Genomic DNA, 19,227 nt, shown 5'->3' on the forward strand with positions numbered 1-19,227 from the left:
TGGTTCATGTAGCCGATGCAAGACTTCCCCAAGGTCACGGAACTAGAAGTAAATTTGTTATTATACCTACCTACCCATGAGGAAAAGATGATGGTAAGGTGCATGTTACAAAATAACGGTGAGAGGCGTCGCTATTGTTCCTCAAAAATTGTATCAAGAGGTGTTCAAACACTCTCCCCCCAGCAGGAGAGAAGGAGAGCGCGGGTTTGAGTGCGCTGAGGCAGCGCCGGCGGCCTCCCCACTAAATAGGGATGTCGGCGGGAATTGAACACCATGCACCCCTGTGTATCACCACATAACCCCACCGAGCTTATGCAAACTACCCAGCTGTTACATAAGCATTACGCTCACAGGGGCCTTGTCACTCGTGTCGTGCTAGCCACCACAGCTGAAGAGGGGCGCGGCCGACATTTCGCACGAGCGCCGCCCCGCGACAATGACCAGACAGACCGACCGACCGACCGTCCGTCTGACCGACCGACCGACCCGACCGTCTGGCTGCCGGGTCGGTCGGCGTCGGGCTGGGGCGGGGCGCGGCGACCGGGGCGACTGCGGTGGCCCCGGCCCGGCCCGGCTCGGCCCGCCCGCTCAGTCGGTGTCAGACAGTGGAGGTGGTAGCGCGTGCCGGTCCGAGCCTCCACTGCGCAGTCGCCGGTAAGTATCGAGCGCCGACCGCCATCGGCGAGTCGCTGCTCTGATTCTGAGTCATGTGTGGGTCCGGTAGGACATAGCGAACAGTGCCTGTAGTCATGCCGAGAGGTAGGCAATAGGCAGTTAGGCACAGCAGCGTCACGGGGTAGGCGCGCTGGGTCGGCGGGGCGCCGGTCGGTGGCCGTCATTGGCATGCTGGGAATCTGCCAATCGGCGGTGGAGAGGCTTCCGTCCGTCCGTCCATGGTGACCTTGATGGGCAATGGACCGGAACGGACCGGAACTTTGAGGCTTGGTGCATCAGAACGGACCCCACCGGATCAGATAGGAGCAGACCGGAACTTTGAGGCCGGGCGAGTCAGAGTCTTGCTTCTAAGTGAACCGGATATCTTGAGGTCTTGGTCCTTTCGGGCGGCTTTTGTATTCATCTTTCGTTACAAGCGTATTTAGTTACGATACCCCGTATAAATTTATGAGGCATAGTTGCGAATTACGTACTTGAGCTTGCATTCTGGACTGAACATGAGAAAGCAGCTTTCCGTAGAGCAGCATGTTTAGATCAGCGATGAAAACGGCCGTTGTCGGAACGGATGCCGCCGACTGAGGAGTCTTCTTCAATTTCCTGTGCGGCTTTGATTGTCCGGATGTTATTCGAGCTCTGTTATTTATTCATTGAGTAATGTAGCTGGGTTTTGAAAAGCTATATTTGTCATTGGAGCCATGAGCGTTTGTTTATGGTGTTTTATGCAACATATGTGCAATGTGCACTGCCTGGATAACGTAACCTGAGCTAAGTTCGAAAAATGCCGTCCATAGAACTAGATATCACAGAATTGCGTGATGGGTTAGATTCGGGTGAACATGAGGCGGGCTTGTGGATAGTCATGGAACGAGCTATTTTTAAAGCTATTTTTGGTTCAGATTTCAAAGCCCAAACGGCATTTGATAGCCCAATTAAACGTTTCTCAGTTAGTCCCGATCTTATTTACCTTTATAATGCCACCGATGTCGCCACAGGTCAGTCAAATTTTGGATGTGTTTACCTTCTACAACACTTCAGATAAAAAAGGTGTTTGTGTTTCAGAAGGTGCAGTCCCTACATTGCCAAATCAATTGACCATTGTTGCCAAATACGTAGGTATAACCAACTCGGTCCTTCCTGTCGCAGTTTCAGCCCTGCTGTACAAATCCAAACAAATAAAAATGCATTTCTAGTCTAGATCTGCCCAGTCCGATTACTCCGATCCATCAAGTCCTAATGCGAGCACTCAGCTCAGACTAACCCCTCCCCCCTCCAGCTGACTAGGCTGTCTGGCACAGTTGCGGTGGCTTATGCCTGTCGTCATGCCCCTACCGTTACGTCCGTAAGGCTTCAATGGTGTATGGTGTTCATCGTTCAATGGACGATGCTAACCAGCACACGCCAAAGACTTCGGACCAGGGCGTCTGACCTTACACAAATATATTGAATGAAGTCATGAACTCATAGACACATGATCTCTGGACACGTCTGTAATAAAACAGTCTACGAGTATTATCGTCAAACTTTATTCCGGCAGGAAATTTCCATTGGCAGTGTGTGGAGAGCAGGGCTGCGGAGTTGGAGTCGGAGTCGGAGTCGGAGTCGGTCGGAGTCGACAGTTGTGATCGGAGTCGGAGTCGGAGTCGTAGTCGATTTTAGAAACCCGAGCCGGAGTCGGAGTCGGAGTCACCGAAAATCTGTCGACTCCGCAGCCCTGCTAGGTCTGCGGAGTCGGAGTCGGGAGTTGGAGTCGGTCGGAGTCGACAATTCTGCCCGGAGTCGGAGTCGGAGTCGGAGCTGGTTTTTGAAAGCCGGAGTCGGAGTCGGAGTCGGAGTCGCCGAAAATTCATCGACTCCGCAGCCCTGGTGGAGAGACATGCCAATGCGATTTTGCACTCCGATGGGGCATTCGTAAAAATGCTTGAAATGCAGCTTTCCTAGGTAATAGTTTTTGCCGTTTGCATGTTTGGTCGTTGGATCATTAAAAAGTGGCTTTTCATTAGGCGATGAGATCAAAGAACATCAAGAAATATCATTTAAGTGCTTGTGACGCCGAATAAGACGAGAAAGGAGAAACATTGATCCCTGCAATGTACACAGGTCTATGGTCCGTGGTTTATGGTGTGTGTGGTCAATATTTGTCAAAGAGGACCATTTATGTATTATCTAAATGTACCCCGACTTGAGTTCATAGTGGAAACTGCATGCAATTGCATAGTGTACATCGCGTGTTTTGGTCAGGATAAATGGGTATTTAATTGCCTGGCCGTGGCCATGTTCGGAATGAACATGCAACATTTAACGTGAATCATTTCACTTTTCTGTTTGTCCGTTATTGCGCAGTTGTGTTACTTGTGTTTGCAAGGAAGCAGCATTGACCCTTCTGGTTTAAAAGTGTTTGACCGAGGTCACGGCCGCCCGGCAGCGGGTTAATTTTATTCGACCGGGTGTGATTGTGTTGGCCGTGACGCCTGTTGGCTTCGTGTCGTCCCCTCGCTTGCAGAGTCGTCTCTCACCTCAGTCGTCAGCCGCCGCAGTCGGCAGTGAGCGCGGCTCGTGCAGAGTGCACGCTGTACTTGCGATAATTCTAAAATATGACGCCTCAAAATTGGACGAAAATATTGCGCTGGCTGAAGAGGCACGTGCACCGCGGTTTTTCTCATAACACTGGGTCGTTCAGTGACCTAAGTGTGTGTGGTGCCAGCCCTGGCGCCTCGCTGGCTGTCTGGAAGCCGTGTGGTGACCGGTCGGGGTTTTCACAGGGAGCAGACCGGCAGGTCACCATGTCCAGTTCACCGGTACCCAACGAGATATCGGCGCCCTACGAGGTGCCCCACTATCCGATCGAACAGATCGAGACCAAGCTAGCGCAGCAGAAACACATCAGCCAGAGGTGAGCAGTGAGCACGGACAGGGCTGGATGATTGAGGGGGTCGCTGGGCTGGAAGGATGCTGGACTGGAGGGGAGGGGTCTGCTGGAGAGGCGGGGTCAGCTTGCTGGAGATGCGGGGTGCTGACTGGAACCCCGGGGTGCCATTGCCACCTCTCCAGCCCCGTCCCGCCTCCACTGATTATCTCCCGCCTCTACTGATGACCGTTGATCACCTCCCGTCTTCCTCCATCAGTTAATCACCGCCCCAGCCCGTCCTCCGTCGGCCCCATTCCAGCCCCCCCCCCCATCCGTTATTCCCACACATCCGCCCATTAGTCCGTCTGTCGAATTGGTCACTACAGACGAGGCTATGCCGGCCTATCGTCGGTACTGGCGGCCTGTCAGCTGATGACCGGCGTGGAGGCTCTGTGGCTGTCGGTCGGTGGTGCCGGCCGAGCTCAGGTGGTGGTCGGCGCCATCTATCGGCCACCGGGGACACTAACAGCCCGATTGCGCGATGCTCTGCGCGGACAGTTTGAGATGGCGCTCGCAGTGGGGAAGCCTGTGTATGTTCTCGGTGATTTTAATGTTAACCTTTTATCCGGTGATTCAGCTGACTCTGTTCATTTTAATTCGCTCTTGCGTGATCTTAATATGTCTCAACTTATTACTGAGCCGACACACCCGCACCCAGTGCCTTCGCTTTTAGATTTAGCCATTACAAATGTATCATCTCCCGACATTCATGCTTCTGTTCTTCCCCATCTCATCGCGGATCACCTTCCTATTGTTATCAGGCCCTCGGCCCCTCGGCAGCGTCGTCCCCCGGTTACTATTAGCTCGCGCGCGTGGCATCGTGTTGATTGGGAGGCATTCTCCACGGATATCGTACATTCCGACTGGGGACCTTTTTACACTGCCGCCGATGTAAATGATAAGTTAGCCATTTTTATTCATATCTGGAACTCTGTTGCTGATGTTCATTGCCCTGTCGTGCGCAGAACGGTGCGACGTCCCGCCTGCCCCTGGCTGCGTGACGAGTCTGTCAGGGAGGTCATGGCGGAGCGGGACGAGGCGCGGCGGGTGTGGGCCGCCTCGGGTTCAGTGACTGACCGTGACGTTTATAGGCGGCTCCGCAACAGAGCAAAGCTTCTTTTATCGCGTGCGCGCAGATCTTACCTGACTGATTCGCTTCAATGCGACGCGAGGCGTTTCTGGAGCCGTCTGAAGCGGTACGGTGCTGACTTGTCTGCGAGAGGCTCCAGAGGCGCACAACCACCCGATGACGACACACTGAGCGCTGACCAGCTCAATCGGCACTTCGCTGGTGTCGGCGCTCGTGTGGCAGCTGAGGCCGTGCGGGCCGTGCAGGGGAGTGAGACCCCCGCAGCTGGCCCGCGACCTCCCCGGGTGTGTTCGAGCGCCTTCACTCTGACTTGTATTACTCTGCCTGACCTGATCTTGACCGTGAGCCGGCTGAGTTCGTCGAGAGCTGTTGGGGTTGACGGCATCCCTATCACTGCTGTCAGGAGCTGTCTCCCTGCAGTCGGTCCGCTCATCCTTCACCTCATCAATTCCTCCATATCCACCAGCACCTTCCCCAACGCATGGAAAGTTGCCATTGTTACCCCCATCCTTAAGTCCGGTGACCCCAACCAGCCAGGCAACTACCGTCCTATTTCCATCCTCCCAGCGCTTTCCAAAATCCTTGAAAAGGTTGTGTGTTCCCAGCTCACTTCCTACCTCGTCACTAACCACATCCTTTCCCCATCCCAATATGCCTATCGCCCATCCCACTCCACCGAAGATGCCATACTCGACATTGTCGAATGGGCGGCTCGCAGGATCGATGACGGTGACGTCGCGGCGGTAACGTCAATCGACCTGAGCAAGGCGTTCGACAGTGTCGATCACTCGGTGCTTCTGAACAAGCTCGAGTGGTATGGCATCTCATCCCGCTGGTTCAGCAGCTACCTCTCCGGCCGTTCCCAACTTGTCCGCTCCTCGACGGCACTCCCACTCTCCCACGGCGTCCCCCAGGGGTCCATCGTGGGTCCCATCCTCTTCCTCACCTTCGTCAACGACCTAACCTGTTTCCTCCCCCATGGCCGCCTCATATCCTACGCGGACGACACCCAAATCCTGGACTCAGCACCCTCCAATCCCACTGACATCCAAGTGCTGAAGTCCCGGGCCGAGGAGAACATCCAGCACCTCCAGCACTGGTTCAGCTTGAATAGTTTGAAAATGAATGGGGAGAAGACCTGTTTCACCCTTTTCGGCACGCAAAATTCAGTTGATAGAGTTGAAGACTTCGCCATTAACGTAAATGATGTAACTATACGGCCAACAAAACATATCAAAGTGCTGGGCGTTCTCCTCGACCAAACCCTGAGCTGGGAGCCACACATATCCTCCATCATCCGCCGGTGCAACGCAATCCTCATATCATTATTCAAAATTCGTCATCACCTATCCCCAGACATCCTTAAAATCCTTGTCCAAACCCATGTCTTCCCCCACCTCCAGTACTGCTCGTCAGTCTGGGGTGGTGCCTCCAAATCCCGCCTGGACCGACTGCAGAAGGTCATACATTTTGCCGCACGACTGGTCTCTGGTCTCCGTAAATTTGACCGCATCACCCCCGCTCTCGGCGCGCTCGGCTGGCCCAACATTGGGGAAGTGATCGCGCGCAGGGACGCAGTGAATGTGCATCGCGCCCTGTATGCCGCTGGTGCCCCTGACTCGCTACGGGCAATGTTTCGCCCACGAGCCGTCGTCTCAGAGAGGGCCACGCGTGCCGCCGCTGCGGGCTCGGCGGTGATCGACTTGCCCCGAGTCCGCCTGGCGGTGGCTCGGCGGCAGTTCCCGTACAGAGCCGCGGCGGCTTGGAACGGGCTGCCGCGAGAGGTGACAGGGACCGCCTCCAGGGCACAGCTGATGCGGCTCTTCCGATAGAGATATGTCGCCACCTGAGTGTTTTTTTAGTACTATTGTACATTTTGTGTGTCTTTTACTATGATGATTTTTATGACTTAGGTACACTCATATTGCTTGTATTGACTGGGCCGTAATAGCCACCTGTGGATCAGCCCTAATAAACGATTTACGATTTACGATTTACGACCGTCCCGAAGCTCCGTCAGCTGATTCGGATGCTGACAGCCTGTCAGCTGATGCAGGGGCGGTGACGGCGGCCTTCCTCGAGCCGTATCGATCGACCGGCGCTCGGCGCCTGCAGGGGGGGGGGGGTAGCCGGGGGGATGACCCTGGCCACGCTGCCCGAGGCGCTGAACAGTGAACGGCGGTTCGCTGAAACCGGAGGCCCTGATGACCCGCTAGCTACGGCTTAGCTCAGCCCCGGTTTCTGTAACAGAAGATCCAGTATCGGACTGGTGAATGATGCGGCGATGCCCGCCCTCGGGTACCCAAGCTGTGGGCGCAAATTCTGCTGTCGATAGGTTTTCCTGTTACCTAACCACTGATGACGGGCTTAACGTTTTACTCACGGGCGTAGGAACGTCATGAAGAGTGGGTGGGCCACCCTGTCAAGGGGCCTCCTTTTCCAGGGGGCCTCGTATTTTCAGGGGCCTCCAACTTTTGCCTCGTCCTGCTGGCTGCTTTCAAGTATGACCTCCAAACCTAGCTTCTGAGATCGGGCAGATGTACCCAGGGGCGTAACCGCTTAAGCGAACAGTGCAGAAAGTCCGCACCATTTTTAAAACTTATCCTCCCTCCGATTTTTTTTAGAATGTATTTGCCGCAAACGGCGCATGACCCCTAAAAACCCTTACACAAATGTCTTCCTCGTTTCCCAGGTGCCCCCATTAGCTTCGTAGGCGCCCTCTTTGGCATATAAGCGCCCTATGTAGTATGTATAGTCATCAGAGACATTCCTATATGTCCCACAGTCGCCCCATTGTCGCATACAATGTGCGCTTATCATAGGCGTCTCTCTTTTATGGACACTTGAAGGCACCTCTCTTTGCCATGCCGGCGCCCCTGTTTCTTATGAATGCACCCCCATGGCATTGATCAATTGCAATTTGCAGACCTCTATTGCATGTGGACTATAGGTAGGCCTCAGAGGCGCCCCTCTTTCGCATTGAGGCGCCCCTATGGGCTTCATAGGCGCCCCTCTATTGCACGTAGGTGCCCTACTGTCTCAGAACCGCTCCTCTTTGGCATGGAGACGCCCATCTTTCGTACGGAGGAGCCGCTGTGGTTCTTAGAGACGGCATGGTGCTCCCAGACGCAGATGGGGCTCTCGGAGTCGACAGTGTGGGACCTTCAGTCGCTGATGGGTGCCCGCCAGATGTGGACCCTCGGAGACGCCGGTATGGGGCCCTCAGAGATGCCGGTATGGGCCCTCAGAGATGCCGGTATGTGGCCCTTAGAGACACCGGTGTGGAACCCTCAGATACTTCAGTGTGAAGCCCTTACAATTGCTGGTGTGGAGCTATGAATGCGCTGGCTTAAATCCCTCAGAGGCCGGTACATGGACATAAGAGCTCAGTGAGAGCTTGTGTGGTGCCTTCAGTGGCCTTGTGGAGCCGTTAGACATCAACATGGTGCTCTCAGGAGCCGGTGAGTCCTCAGAGTCACCGGTGTGGACTGTGGGGCCTTCCGAGCTCCGAGATACTGGTCTGGGGCGCTCAGAGGTGTCGGTGTGGGTCCTTCAGATGTACCTATAAAGCCTTGAGATGCACAGGTGTGGTGGCCCACAGAGTCGCCGGTGTGGGGCCGCCAGAGCCACCGATATAGGGCCTTAAGAGACACTAGAATGACCCTCAAAGGCGCCGCTGTGTGCCGCTCATAAATACTGGTGTGGAGCCATCACAGCCGGGTGGAGCCGTTAGAGGCCGGAAAGGGCCCTTAGATGCCTACAAGGAGCCTTCAGAAGCCGGCGTGGCACGTGGGGATAAGCGTGTCTACTTAGGAGCCCTTGAGGTGCTCTCATGAGCTCTGTGGGGCCCTACCGAGCCGAAATATGGCCACGGCCAGTTGCCGCCGCATGGCTCTTCGGACTATCATTCTCAGGGGCCTCATCTGCCTAGTTTGAATAGAAGGGCCTCTCAGACCATCAGTCTCATGGGCCTCCTCTGGCTAGTATAAATAGAAGGGCCTGTTAGACCATCAATCCTAGGGGCCTCCTCTGGTTAGTATAAATAGAAAAGCCTCTCAGACCATTAATCTCAGGGGGCTCCTATGGACAGTATAAATAAAAGGGCCTCTCAGACCATCAGTCTCGGGGCGCCTCCCTAGAAAAGTGTAAATGTGGATAGAGGGCCCCCTCAGATTCATTAGGAGTGGACCTCTCTGACTATCAGTCTCAGGGGCCTCTTGTGGCCAGTATGAATATAAGAGCCTCTCAGACCATCGGTCTCAGGGGCCTCTTCTGACTAGTGTGGATAGAGGGCCCTCCCAGACCACCGGTTTCAGGGGCCTCCAGTGGCCAGTTATATGAACAGAAGGGCCTCACAGCCATCAGCCTCGGGGGCCTCTTCTGACTAGTGTGAATATGAGGGCCTCTCATACCATCAGTCTCAGGGGCCTCCTCTGCCTAGTGTGAATATAAGGGCTTCCCAGGCCATCAGTCTCAGGGGACTCTTCTGACTGGTGCCGGATTGAGGGACCTCCCAGACCGAAAGTTTTGGGGGTCTCCTGTGGCCAGTATAAATAGAAGGGCCTCTCAGTCCATCAGTATCATGGGCCTCTTCTGCCTGGTGTGATTATAAGGGCCTCTCAGGTCATCAGTCTCAGGGGCCTCCTCTGACTACTGTGTAGATGGATAGGCCTCCCAGACCATCAGTCTCAGGGGCCTCTTATAACTATTGAGGATAGAGGGGCCTCCTCTGACTAGTGAGGGTAGGGGGCCTCGGCTAGACCGCCAGTGTCAGGGGCCTAAATTTATTCTGACTAGTGTGGATGGAGGGGTCTCCCAGACCACCAGTCTCAGACCTCTGACTAGTGTGGATAGAGGGGCCTCCCAGACCGCCAGTGTCAGGGGCCTCCCCAGACCAGTGTGGATATTGGGGCCTCCTCAGATCCACTAGGGCCTCTCAGGCCATCAGTCTCAGGGGCTTCGACTGACAAGTATGAACAGAGGGCCTCCTTGGATCCATCACGGCCCCTTGGAGTCCGTGCGTGGGGATTCGTGGAACTTATTTTTACCGAGTTTGTTTATTCTGGAAGGTGACGACGTCCTCTCAAATCGAGAAGAGGGGCCTCGAGTAAAAAGTGGGTGGGCCAAAACACATGGTTGGCCCCCCCACCTCGAAAAGTGGGTGGGCACTTGCCCACCTGGCCCCCCCTGTTCCTACGCCTATGGTTTTACTTACAACAGACAATGCTGGACAGCGCTGCTCAGAAACACAGACCAAGTCGCTGTGACTTCTGAAAATTCGAAGAGCCAACTCCAGATGTGGCACTAAGTCGTTCTTCCTAGCCGATCGTCTTATCATGTTTTATCTGATTGTAATTATTTTGGCGTGGCGTCTCATCCCTCTCGTGAGAACCACTAATCCCAATGAGGAGCAGAGTTGGCCAACCGATATGTTCTGGTTTCCCGTGCCTCCCATCCCATCAGCTTCTCTGGAGTTGCGTGCCCAGCTCATCAGGCCTCGCGATGACCTGGCATCGAACGTCAATGGTTGCCAGCACGAGAAGTCCAATGTGACCAGAAACTGGACGACTGCGTGCCCTGTGATCTGTGCGTGCTCTGTGATCTCTGCTCGATAGAGCTTGTGTTCCGAGCTCCGTGCCCAGTCGGCTTTGAGCGTGCTCCCTGCTCCGTGCTCTGTGTGTGTTCTGTGATCTGTGCTCGGTAATGTGTTCGGTGCTCTGTGCCCGGTCGGCTCTGGACGTCGGAGCGTGCTCAGCCCAGCCGACGAGCGGTGGCTCACCGCTCGTGGATGGATTGGCGCCGGCGCTGTTCGATTAGGCTGGACCGACGAACTTTGCACCGACAGAACTTATGACGTCATCATGCCAATAACAGCAGCCGCCAACGATGTGGCGCGCTGCGAAAGGTGGCGCAACAGTGGCGTTTGGTGAGCTGTCTGCCTGCTGATTACAGAGAATGGAAAATCGGACAATTCGAATGGTGTTAGGTACGCCCGAACAGAGCTGTTCCCAATTTCATGCGTCCATTAGTTCGTGTAAAACTTGGAATGTGGTATATATTTGCAATTGAATTCGAGATCTTATCCTTTTATACAATAGGTATCATAAAACATTTAAAACCGCAGGTACAGGGACCCGCAGTTGCTTCTGTACACACTAGTATTTCAGCGTATTCTTTGCCTGTGACACCGTTGGAGGCGAATTGGGAAATGATTGTGTGCTTATTAAAACCACCATCTGAAGGGCTTTAAACTAATGTGCTGCTCTCCTAATTCAGTGAACTTTTTATGGTTATATCAGCAAAACATTGTTTTCAGCGCTTTTTCCTGCCCCATTCCTTCTGAAACCTGGAACCGCTTATTCCATTTACTCCTGCCATCTGACGATGGTCGTGCTGACTACTAGTTCCGGCGCTAGTTACTGCTCCAGTTTTGCACCCGGCACAAACTCAGGCGGCACCGGGCCGTGGCTCGACCATGGGGAGGGTCGCACCGAGCCGACTGCCTGGGGCGCGGTTAGATCGGACGCCCTGCTGGGGAAGGGGACGGGAGTGAGGGGGAGTGGAGGAGGTGGTCACGTGGTCCGTCCAAGCTCGCAGACGACCTGACCCGTCCTGCGCCCAGCCATGTTCCGTGATCCAAAATGGCACGAGAGCTGTGGAATGCCTGGAGGAGACGCTTCGAAAGCGAACTTCAGCAGCACTAATTTACCATATTCTGTGGAGATAGATTAATGATTATTTAGGGACATATTTGTGTTATGAGGTTATCGGTGGAGCCAACAAATAACAAAATGTACTTACTTTTATTGACGTTTCGGTTTCAAACAACCTTCGTCAGAATAGAATTACAAGTTACGTCTCATATTTCAAAAATGCACATATTTCAAACACACTGAGAACATAGCAGAGATAAATTCAAACTGCGTCAACACTGGCTATGTTTAAAGTCTTCGTGGAACGTGACACTTATAGTTTTTGTTCATCCTACTTGTAGCGCTATTTTTGCAGTATATTTTGATAGCGTGAAGAAACCAGCTCTCGTGTTTGTTGTCTCTTCAAGACGGATGAACGCTGCTTCAACCGCTCTTCTTAGTTGTCTGCTAGCGCATTCCCGCAAAACTGAAGCCCCATCCCACCTTGGTAAATGGTCAGACTCTTCCATGTGTAGAACCATGGCGTTACTCAATCGATGGTCCCGTATATCTCTTTTGTGCTCTGTCAGGCGAGTTTTGAGCCCCCTTCCCGTCTCCCCTATGTATTTCTTATGACACCCCCCACATGGTATTTGGTAAACTACGCTGATCTTTTCTACGTTGCCGGTCGTTGGTTTACTTCTGATAATTTCGCCGCTCTTCTTTCCTGTGGTTATTACGACTCGTATTCCTGTCTTTTCCAGGTTTTGAGCAATGGTGTCGACCCCTCTGAAATTAGGGATGCTGATGTGCCTATCTGGCTTGTTCTGTTTCGCTGTTTCACCTTGGTTTGATCTGCTCTTGGGTGGGCGTTTCCAAATTTCTTGTGCCTTCTTCTTGAGCTGTAAGAGAAGACCCTTTGGGTACATCAGGTCGGTGAACTTAGAAAAAAATATGGTTCACCTCCTCTCCTAGATACTCTGGGCTACAGATCCTATATGCGCGCAGAAAGAAGCCAATTACAATCCCACGTTTGTATCGCATGTGATGGCCTGAATAAAAATGGATGTAATCTTCTTTGGAAGTTGGCTTTCTATAGACTTTGTACTTCACGGTTGGTCCATCTCTGATCACTACTACGTCCAGGAATGGAAGCTGACCCATCGACTCCTTTTCAACAGAAAATTGAATTTTCGGCTCAATAGCGTTAAGGTTTCGGAGCTTTTCTTCCACATTTGTATCGCTGGGCGTCACTATTAGAACGTCATCCACATAGCGCAGCCATGTGGTATCCTGTCCCATGATTTGCTTGAAATGCTCTTCCTCAAGAAGTTCCATGAACAGGCAGGCTGCAGCTGGACTAAGCGGTGAGCCCATTGCCAGCCCATACTGCTGCACATATTCTTGGTCACCGAACTGAAACACATTAAACTTAAGGCACAGCTCGACAAGTTGAAGATAATCCTTTCTGGGTAGCGGCAACTGTCGACCATCTATGGATTGTACTGCCTTACGAATGGCACGCATCGCACCGTCTACGGATACGTTAGTGAATAACGATTTCACATCCAAGCTGGCTAGCTTTTTGTCGGAAAAATTGATATCCTTCAGCCTGTCCATCATGTCAGAACTGTTGCGGATGTGAGACTCGCTTATAATCCCTAGTGTTTTCGTCATCGGCTTTGCTAATACTTTAGCTAGACGGTGTGGTGCACTACCAATGCCGGATGTGATCGGTCTCATAGGTCTGCCATCCTTGTGGATCTTGGGGACTCCGCGCATTTTGGGTGGCACCGAAAGCACCCAAAATGCGCGGAGTCCCCAAGATCCACAAGGATGGCAGACCTATGAGACCGATCACATCCGGCATTGGTAGTGCACCACACCGTCTAGCTAAAGTATTAGCAAAGCCGATGACGAAAACACTAGGGATTATAAGCGAGTCTCACATCCGCAACAGTTCTGACATGATGGACAGGCTGAAGGATATCAATTTTTCCGACAAAAAGCTAGCCAGCTTGGATGTGAAATCGTTATTCACTAACGTATCCGTAGACGGTGCGATGCGTGCCATTCGTAAGGCAGTACAATCCATAGATGGTCGACAGTTGCCGCTACCCAGAAAGGATTATCTTCAACTTGTCGAGCTGTGCCTTAAGTTTAATGTGTTTCAGTTCGGTGACCAAGAATATGTGCAGCAGTATGGGCTGGCAATGGGCTCACCGCTTAGTCCAGCTGCAGCCTGCCTGTTCATGGAACTTCTTGAGGAAGAGCATTTCAAGCAAATCATGGGACAGGATACCACATGGCTGCGCTATGTGGATGACGTTCTAATAGTGACGCCCAGCGATACAAATGTGGAAGAAAAGCTCCGAAACCTTAACGCTATTGAGCCGAAAATTCAATTTTCTGTTGAAAAGGAGTCGATGGGTCAGCTTCCATTCCTGGACGTAGTAGTGATCAGAGATGGACCAACCGTGAAGTACAAAGTCTATAGAAAGCCAACTTCCAAAGAAGATTACATCCATTTTTATTCAGGCCATCACATGCGATACAAACGTGGGATTGTAATTGGCTTCTTTCTGCGCGCATATAGGATCTGTAGCCCAGAGTATCTAGGAGAGGAGGTGAACCATATTTTTTCTAAGTTCACCGACCTGATGTACCCAAAGGGTCTTCTCTTACAGCTCAAGAAGAAGGCACAAGAAATTTGGAAACGCCCACCCAAGAGCAGATCAAACCAAGGTGAAACAGCGAAACAGAACAAGCCAGATAGGCACATCAGCATCCCTAATTTCAGAGGGGTCGACACCATTGCTCAAAACCTGGAAAAGACAGGAATACGAGTCGTAATAACCACAGGAAAGAAGAGCGGCGAAATTATCAGAAGTAAACCAACGACCGGCAACGTAGAAAAGATCAGCGTAGTTTACCAAATACCATGTGGGGGGTGTCATAAGAAATACATAGGGGAGACGGGAAGGGGGCTCAAAACTCGCCTGACAGAGCACAAAAGAGATATACGGGACCATCGATTGAGTAACGCCATGGTTCTACACATGGAAGAGTCTGACCATTTACCAAGGTGGGATGGGGCTTCAGTTTTGCGGGAATGCGCTAGCAGACAACTAAGAAGAGCGGTTGAAGCAGCGTTCATCCGTCTTGAAGAGACAACAAACACGAGAGCTGGTTTCTTCACGCTATCAAAATATACTGCAAAAATAGCGCCACAAGTAGGATGAACAAAAACTATAAGTGTCACGTTCCACGAAGACTTTAAACATAGCCAGTGTTGACGCAGTTTGAATTTATCTCTGCTATGTTCTCAGTGTGTTTGAAATATGTGCATTTTTGAAATATGAGACGTAACTTGTAATTCTATTCTGACGAAGGTTGTTTGAAACCGAAACGTCAATAAAAGTAAGTACATTTTGTTATTTGTTGGCTCCACCGATAACCTCATAACACAGATAGATTAATATTATCTTAATGCAGAAAAATTGTATGCCCAAGCTGTATAAGCTGTATCTTTTTAAAAGTTGTAAATATAAATATTTTAGGGACTTATATGTTTCGTATATACAGTGAATTGTGTTACAATAAGCCGTTTCGCTGTTATGGTTACTAACTGAAGAGTTATCCTTTTTTCTCACAGGGAATGACCATACAATAACAATACGAATAAAACCAGACGTTTCGCACAAAAAAGTGTCTCCGTCAGTGGTAAGAAATAAGTAATTAGGCATACATGTTTTCTTTCGATAACATCGATGAAGTAGTTATCTTTATTTTTTTAAAGATATATCTTCAGCAGTTTTTTAAGCACATCATGGAAGCTTATAAACATTTGTGTATTTTATTGGCAACCCGGCTGGCCAGACGGAGACGGTGCCGCATTTAGTTCTCATCGATGTTAAACATATACACTCGTTTTTCTCCACTGACGAAGGCACGTTGTTGTCCGAAACGTTTGGTTTTATTCGCATTGTTTTTTATATTGTCATTGTCCGTGAGAAAAACATATTCATATGGACTGGTCTCAGTTCATATAGAAATTGTTGCACATTCATCAACACAGATAAAATGAATATTAGCCCTCACCACACATAGAAGTAGAGGTAAGTAGACCGCGCCCGCTGTTTTACACCAATAAATCGCGGCAAAGCGAAGGATTGCGACGATTCTTTGGTGCCCTGGAGTTAATCAACTTTACAACTTCCCGGAAAATTAAATAGCCCTTATCATTTTTGCATCTTGTCTGAGAATTTTAAATGGACCTGAACCAAATTACCTTTAACCTGTGATTATTTTTCTCAAGATCATGTCAGGCCAGAATAGCAATTGAAAGTCAGCGCACATCTTCTGTGTGTTTCCATAGTCGTTTCGTGATTAGCAACGTGACAACATGTGAAATATACTATCTAATGTTTGTCTCAATAATTGTTGTGGGTGCCAAGGTCACGTGAAACTCAGGTTAAGGTCATTTACTTAAAATGATCTCGGTTAACTTCCTTAAATTTACACCTTTTTACTGTGGTTTTTGGGAAGTGTTGGTTTGAAATTTAGCACCCATTTTAGCATTTGAAAACTAGGCATACTTAGGTATCAGTTATAGTGCCTATGCAATATGTTGCAAGGCTGTAAGTGCTGGTTAACATTCTATATAGCCGGCAGAACGCCTAATGGGCGATCTGGCGTGACCCGTCCTACCCCAAATGCTTTGATACATCATCTTTGATCAAAGCAAGTGCAAATTCGGAGTCAGAAGCAAGCCAAGTCCCAGCAAACTTCACTTGTAGAAATTCTAGCAGGACCCAATTTTCCGTGCTTTTGGGTTATTAACCTGATTTGGGAGGTCATCCAGTGACCTAGGATCTCAGCATTGACCAGGACATAAAAATAATTGGCTTTTTCTCGTCAGCGATGACCAGGACCCTCAAATCATCGGATTTCTCTCGTCACGAGCAGCACGCTCTTTTTTATTTTTCAGCGAAGCTCTGGCTCTTTTTATCAAGGGCCGAATGGCTGAGGGTTTCTACGCCCCTCCGCTACATGTAAGACGCTGAAAAGAAATGCCTAAATAAGTGAGGGTTAAATATCGATTGCTTTTTAAGTGCCTAAGCCCGAAACACTTTAATTTACTTCGATAGCAGTTTTTAAGACCAACGAGCTCGAATAATATAACTTCTTGAACAATGTAAGCACCACATAAAATGAATCGTGAGAGAAGCGGCTCAAGATTAAGGAACTATGAGACTTAATAAAAAACGGCATAGATTAGAAACTGCACCTAACTTGCACTGACCTTTTCGTTGCAGACTGGTAGATTAAATTTTAGGATTGATTTCAGCTGATGCTCAAATGGAGCTATTCATTCGTTCATTCATGCGACCATCTAATTCCATTCATAAAAGAAGCCAGTGACAAAATTGTTCATTTTAGATAAGTGTGAAATACAAACTCAATAAAAGTTTAATGATACGGCAAATTTGACAGCTTTTATAATGAACAGACAAATAACTTTAACGAATCAAGGTTGCGAGCCCCAAATAGCTGGGAGAGTGAGGTATAGATGAGCCAAGGGGCAAGTTTAGCCACCCCATGTTTCTCAGCTCCTATGGCGCTGATTGACTTGAGCTTCCATGTGCCGTTCGCTTACGATGCTGCAGTCTTTCACGTGAGACGGCAACGTTCTCACGCTCAGCACCCGGTAACATGTGGTATCGCCCCTGATAACTAAGACATGTTTTGTCTTTAAAAAGAGATGGTTGTTATCTGCGGTGCATGTTTATTTTCCTTAGCGGGTGTCATTAATCGAAAATGGCCACGGGTGGGGCAGGATGAGCCATTTTCACCTGAGGGAAGATGAGCCGGATAACCGCAGGTTGTTTGAAAAGACAAACACTATTCGTTAGAATTGTGTTTTTCTATTGAAAAACAACCGGAGCGGTCCTTCTCCGGGCTATGTTTTGCATGGTTGGCAGCGAATCAGTACAACTTGATTGGGGCCTAAACGAATCGCTCAATCTTCGTAAAAAGTTCAGGGTATGAGCTCCCGCAGGCGATCTTCCTGATGGCACCGGTCGCTACTCGCTCAGAATTTTTTTGCGCGTGGCACGTGCGATTCCATTTTTCCCATGTTAAGTCAACGGGGTTTTGGACACTTTTTGCGCGATCGCGAATAGCGGAAAAAATCGCCGATCAAGGTATGGTTTGCTGCACACCATTTTATGACCGACACGTTCAGGTACACGCCCGTGTGCGCCGTATACCCGTCAGAATTCGTTAACTTGAGTTGCACGAGTTTGAAGTTGAACTTTTTTCGCTCCCCATGCTAAGTCAATGGACGTTTTTGCAGAGACATTTTCATTCGTTCATTGCACAAAATTATATGATACGATTTTGTTTTAACTTCCAGGACTTGTTGTTAAAAAGACCATAGAACATGTTGTTATGCTTCATTATGAAATATAATGGGTATAATGGGCCCGTTTTGGGGTAATCGGCACGTGCATTTTCCCATAGGGTTAACATGGGGAAAATTTAAAATGCGATTTGCGAAAAGTTTCGTCAATTATATTTGCTGATATTTTTAGGGTCGGATCTCGGGCTGGCACCCCAACTGACGGTGGTAATTATTTAAAATATAATTGACAAAATTTCGGGTAATCGTCACGAACAGTTACCCCATGTTGAGCCTATGGCAATTTCGAAACATTATTTTCAAATCGATTTTGTCAAAAATTTCCATATCTGCGGTGCATGTTTATTTTCCTTAGCGGGTGTCATTAATCGAAAATGGCCACGGGTGGGGCAGGATGAGCCATTTTCACCTGAGGGAAGATGAGCCGGATAACCGCAGGTTGTTTGAAAAGACAAACACTATTCGTTAGAATTGTGTTTTTCTATTGAAAAACAACCGGAGCGGTCCTTCTCCGGGCTATGTTTTGCATGGTTGGCAGCGAATCAGTACAACTTGATTGGGGCCTAAACGAATCGCTCAATCTTCGTAAAAAGTTCAGGGTATGAGCTCCCGCAGGCGATCTTCCTGATGGCACCGGTCGCTACTCGCTCAGAATTTTTTTGCGCGTGGCACGTGCGATTCCATTTTTCCCATGTTAAGTCAACGGGGTTTTGGACACTTTTTGCGCGATCGCGAATAGCGGAAAAAATCGCCGATCAAGGTATGGTTTGCTGCACACCATTTTATGACCGACACGTTCAGGTACACGCCCGTGTGCGCCGTATACCCGTCAGAATTCGTTAACTTGAGTTGCACGAGTTTGAAGTTGAACTTTTTTCGCTCCCCATGCTAAGTCAATGGACGTTTTTGCAGAGACATTTTCATTCGTTCATTGCACAAAATTATATGATACGATTTTGTTTTAACTTCCAGGACTTGTTGTTAAAAAGACCATAGAACATGTTGTTATGCTTCATTATGAAATATAATGGGTATAATGGGCCCGTTTTGGGGTAATCGGCACGTGCATTTTCCCATAGGGTTAACATGGGGAAAATTTAAAATGCGATTTGCGAAAAATTTCGTCAATTATATTTGCTGATATTTTTAGGGTCGGATCTCGGGCTGGCACCCCAACTGACGGTGGTAATTATTTAAAATATAATTGACAAAATTTCGGGTAATCGTCACGAACAGTTACCCCATGTTGAGCCTATGGCAATTTCGAAACATTATTTTCAAATCGATTTTGTCAAAAATTTCCACGTTAGATTTTGAAAATGTTCCAATATGTTGTGCCCCGGGGTATCGGCTACCACATGGTATGGGTCAGATATGGGGCGATTGAAAAGCACGTGCCACGTGCAAACGTGTTTGATGGGGTAACCTCCGGGAAAATCCGACATTGGCCTACTCGGGGTCCTATGGCGTGGAAACGACTTCAACTAGCGACACCAAATCA

General features: G+C 49.7%; 1 protein-coding gene across 1 annotated transcript in view; it reads left to right on the forward strand.

The window, feature by feature from the left end:
- The first annotated feature begins 495 nt into the window (after nt 1–495).
- Nucleotides 496–19,227, forward strand: part of LOC122383599 (AMP deaminase 2-like) — a 58,085-nt gene continuing 39,353 nt past the window's right edge. The window contains exons 1-2 of the mRNA XM_043370192.1: nt 496–654; nt 3,435–3,565. Of these exons, the coding sequence (XP_043226127.1) occupies nt 3,456–3,565 (110 nt within the window). The 5' untranslated portion in view covers nt 496–654; nt 3,435–3,455. The remainder of the gene's footprint in view (nt 655–3,434; nt 3,566–19,227) is intronic.

The sequence above is a fragment of the Amphibalanus amphitrite genome, unplaced genomic scaffold, assembly GCF_019059575.1.
Source record: "Amphibalanus amphitrite isolate SeventyFive unplaced genomic scaffold, NRLGWU_Aamphi_draft 000168F_arrow, whole genome shotgun sequence".
Classification (NCBI taxonomy): Eukaryota; Metazoa; Arthropoda; class Thecostraca; order Balanomorpha; family Balanidae; genus Amphibalanus; species Amphibalanus amphitrite.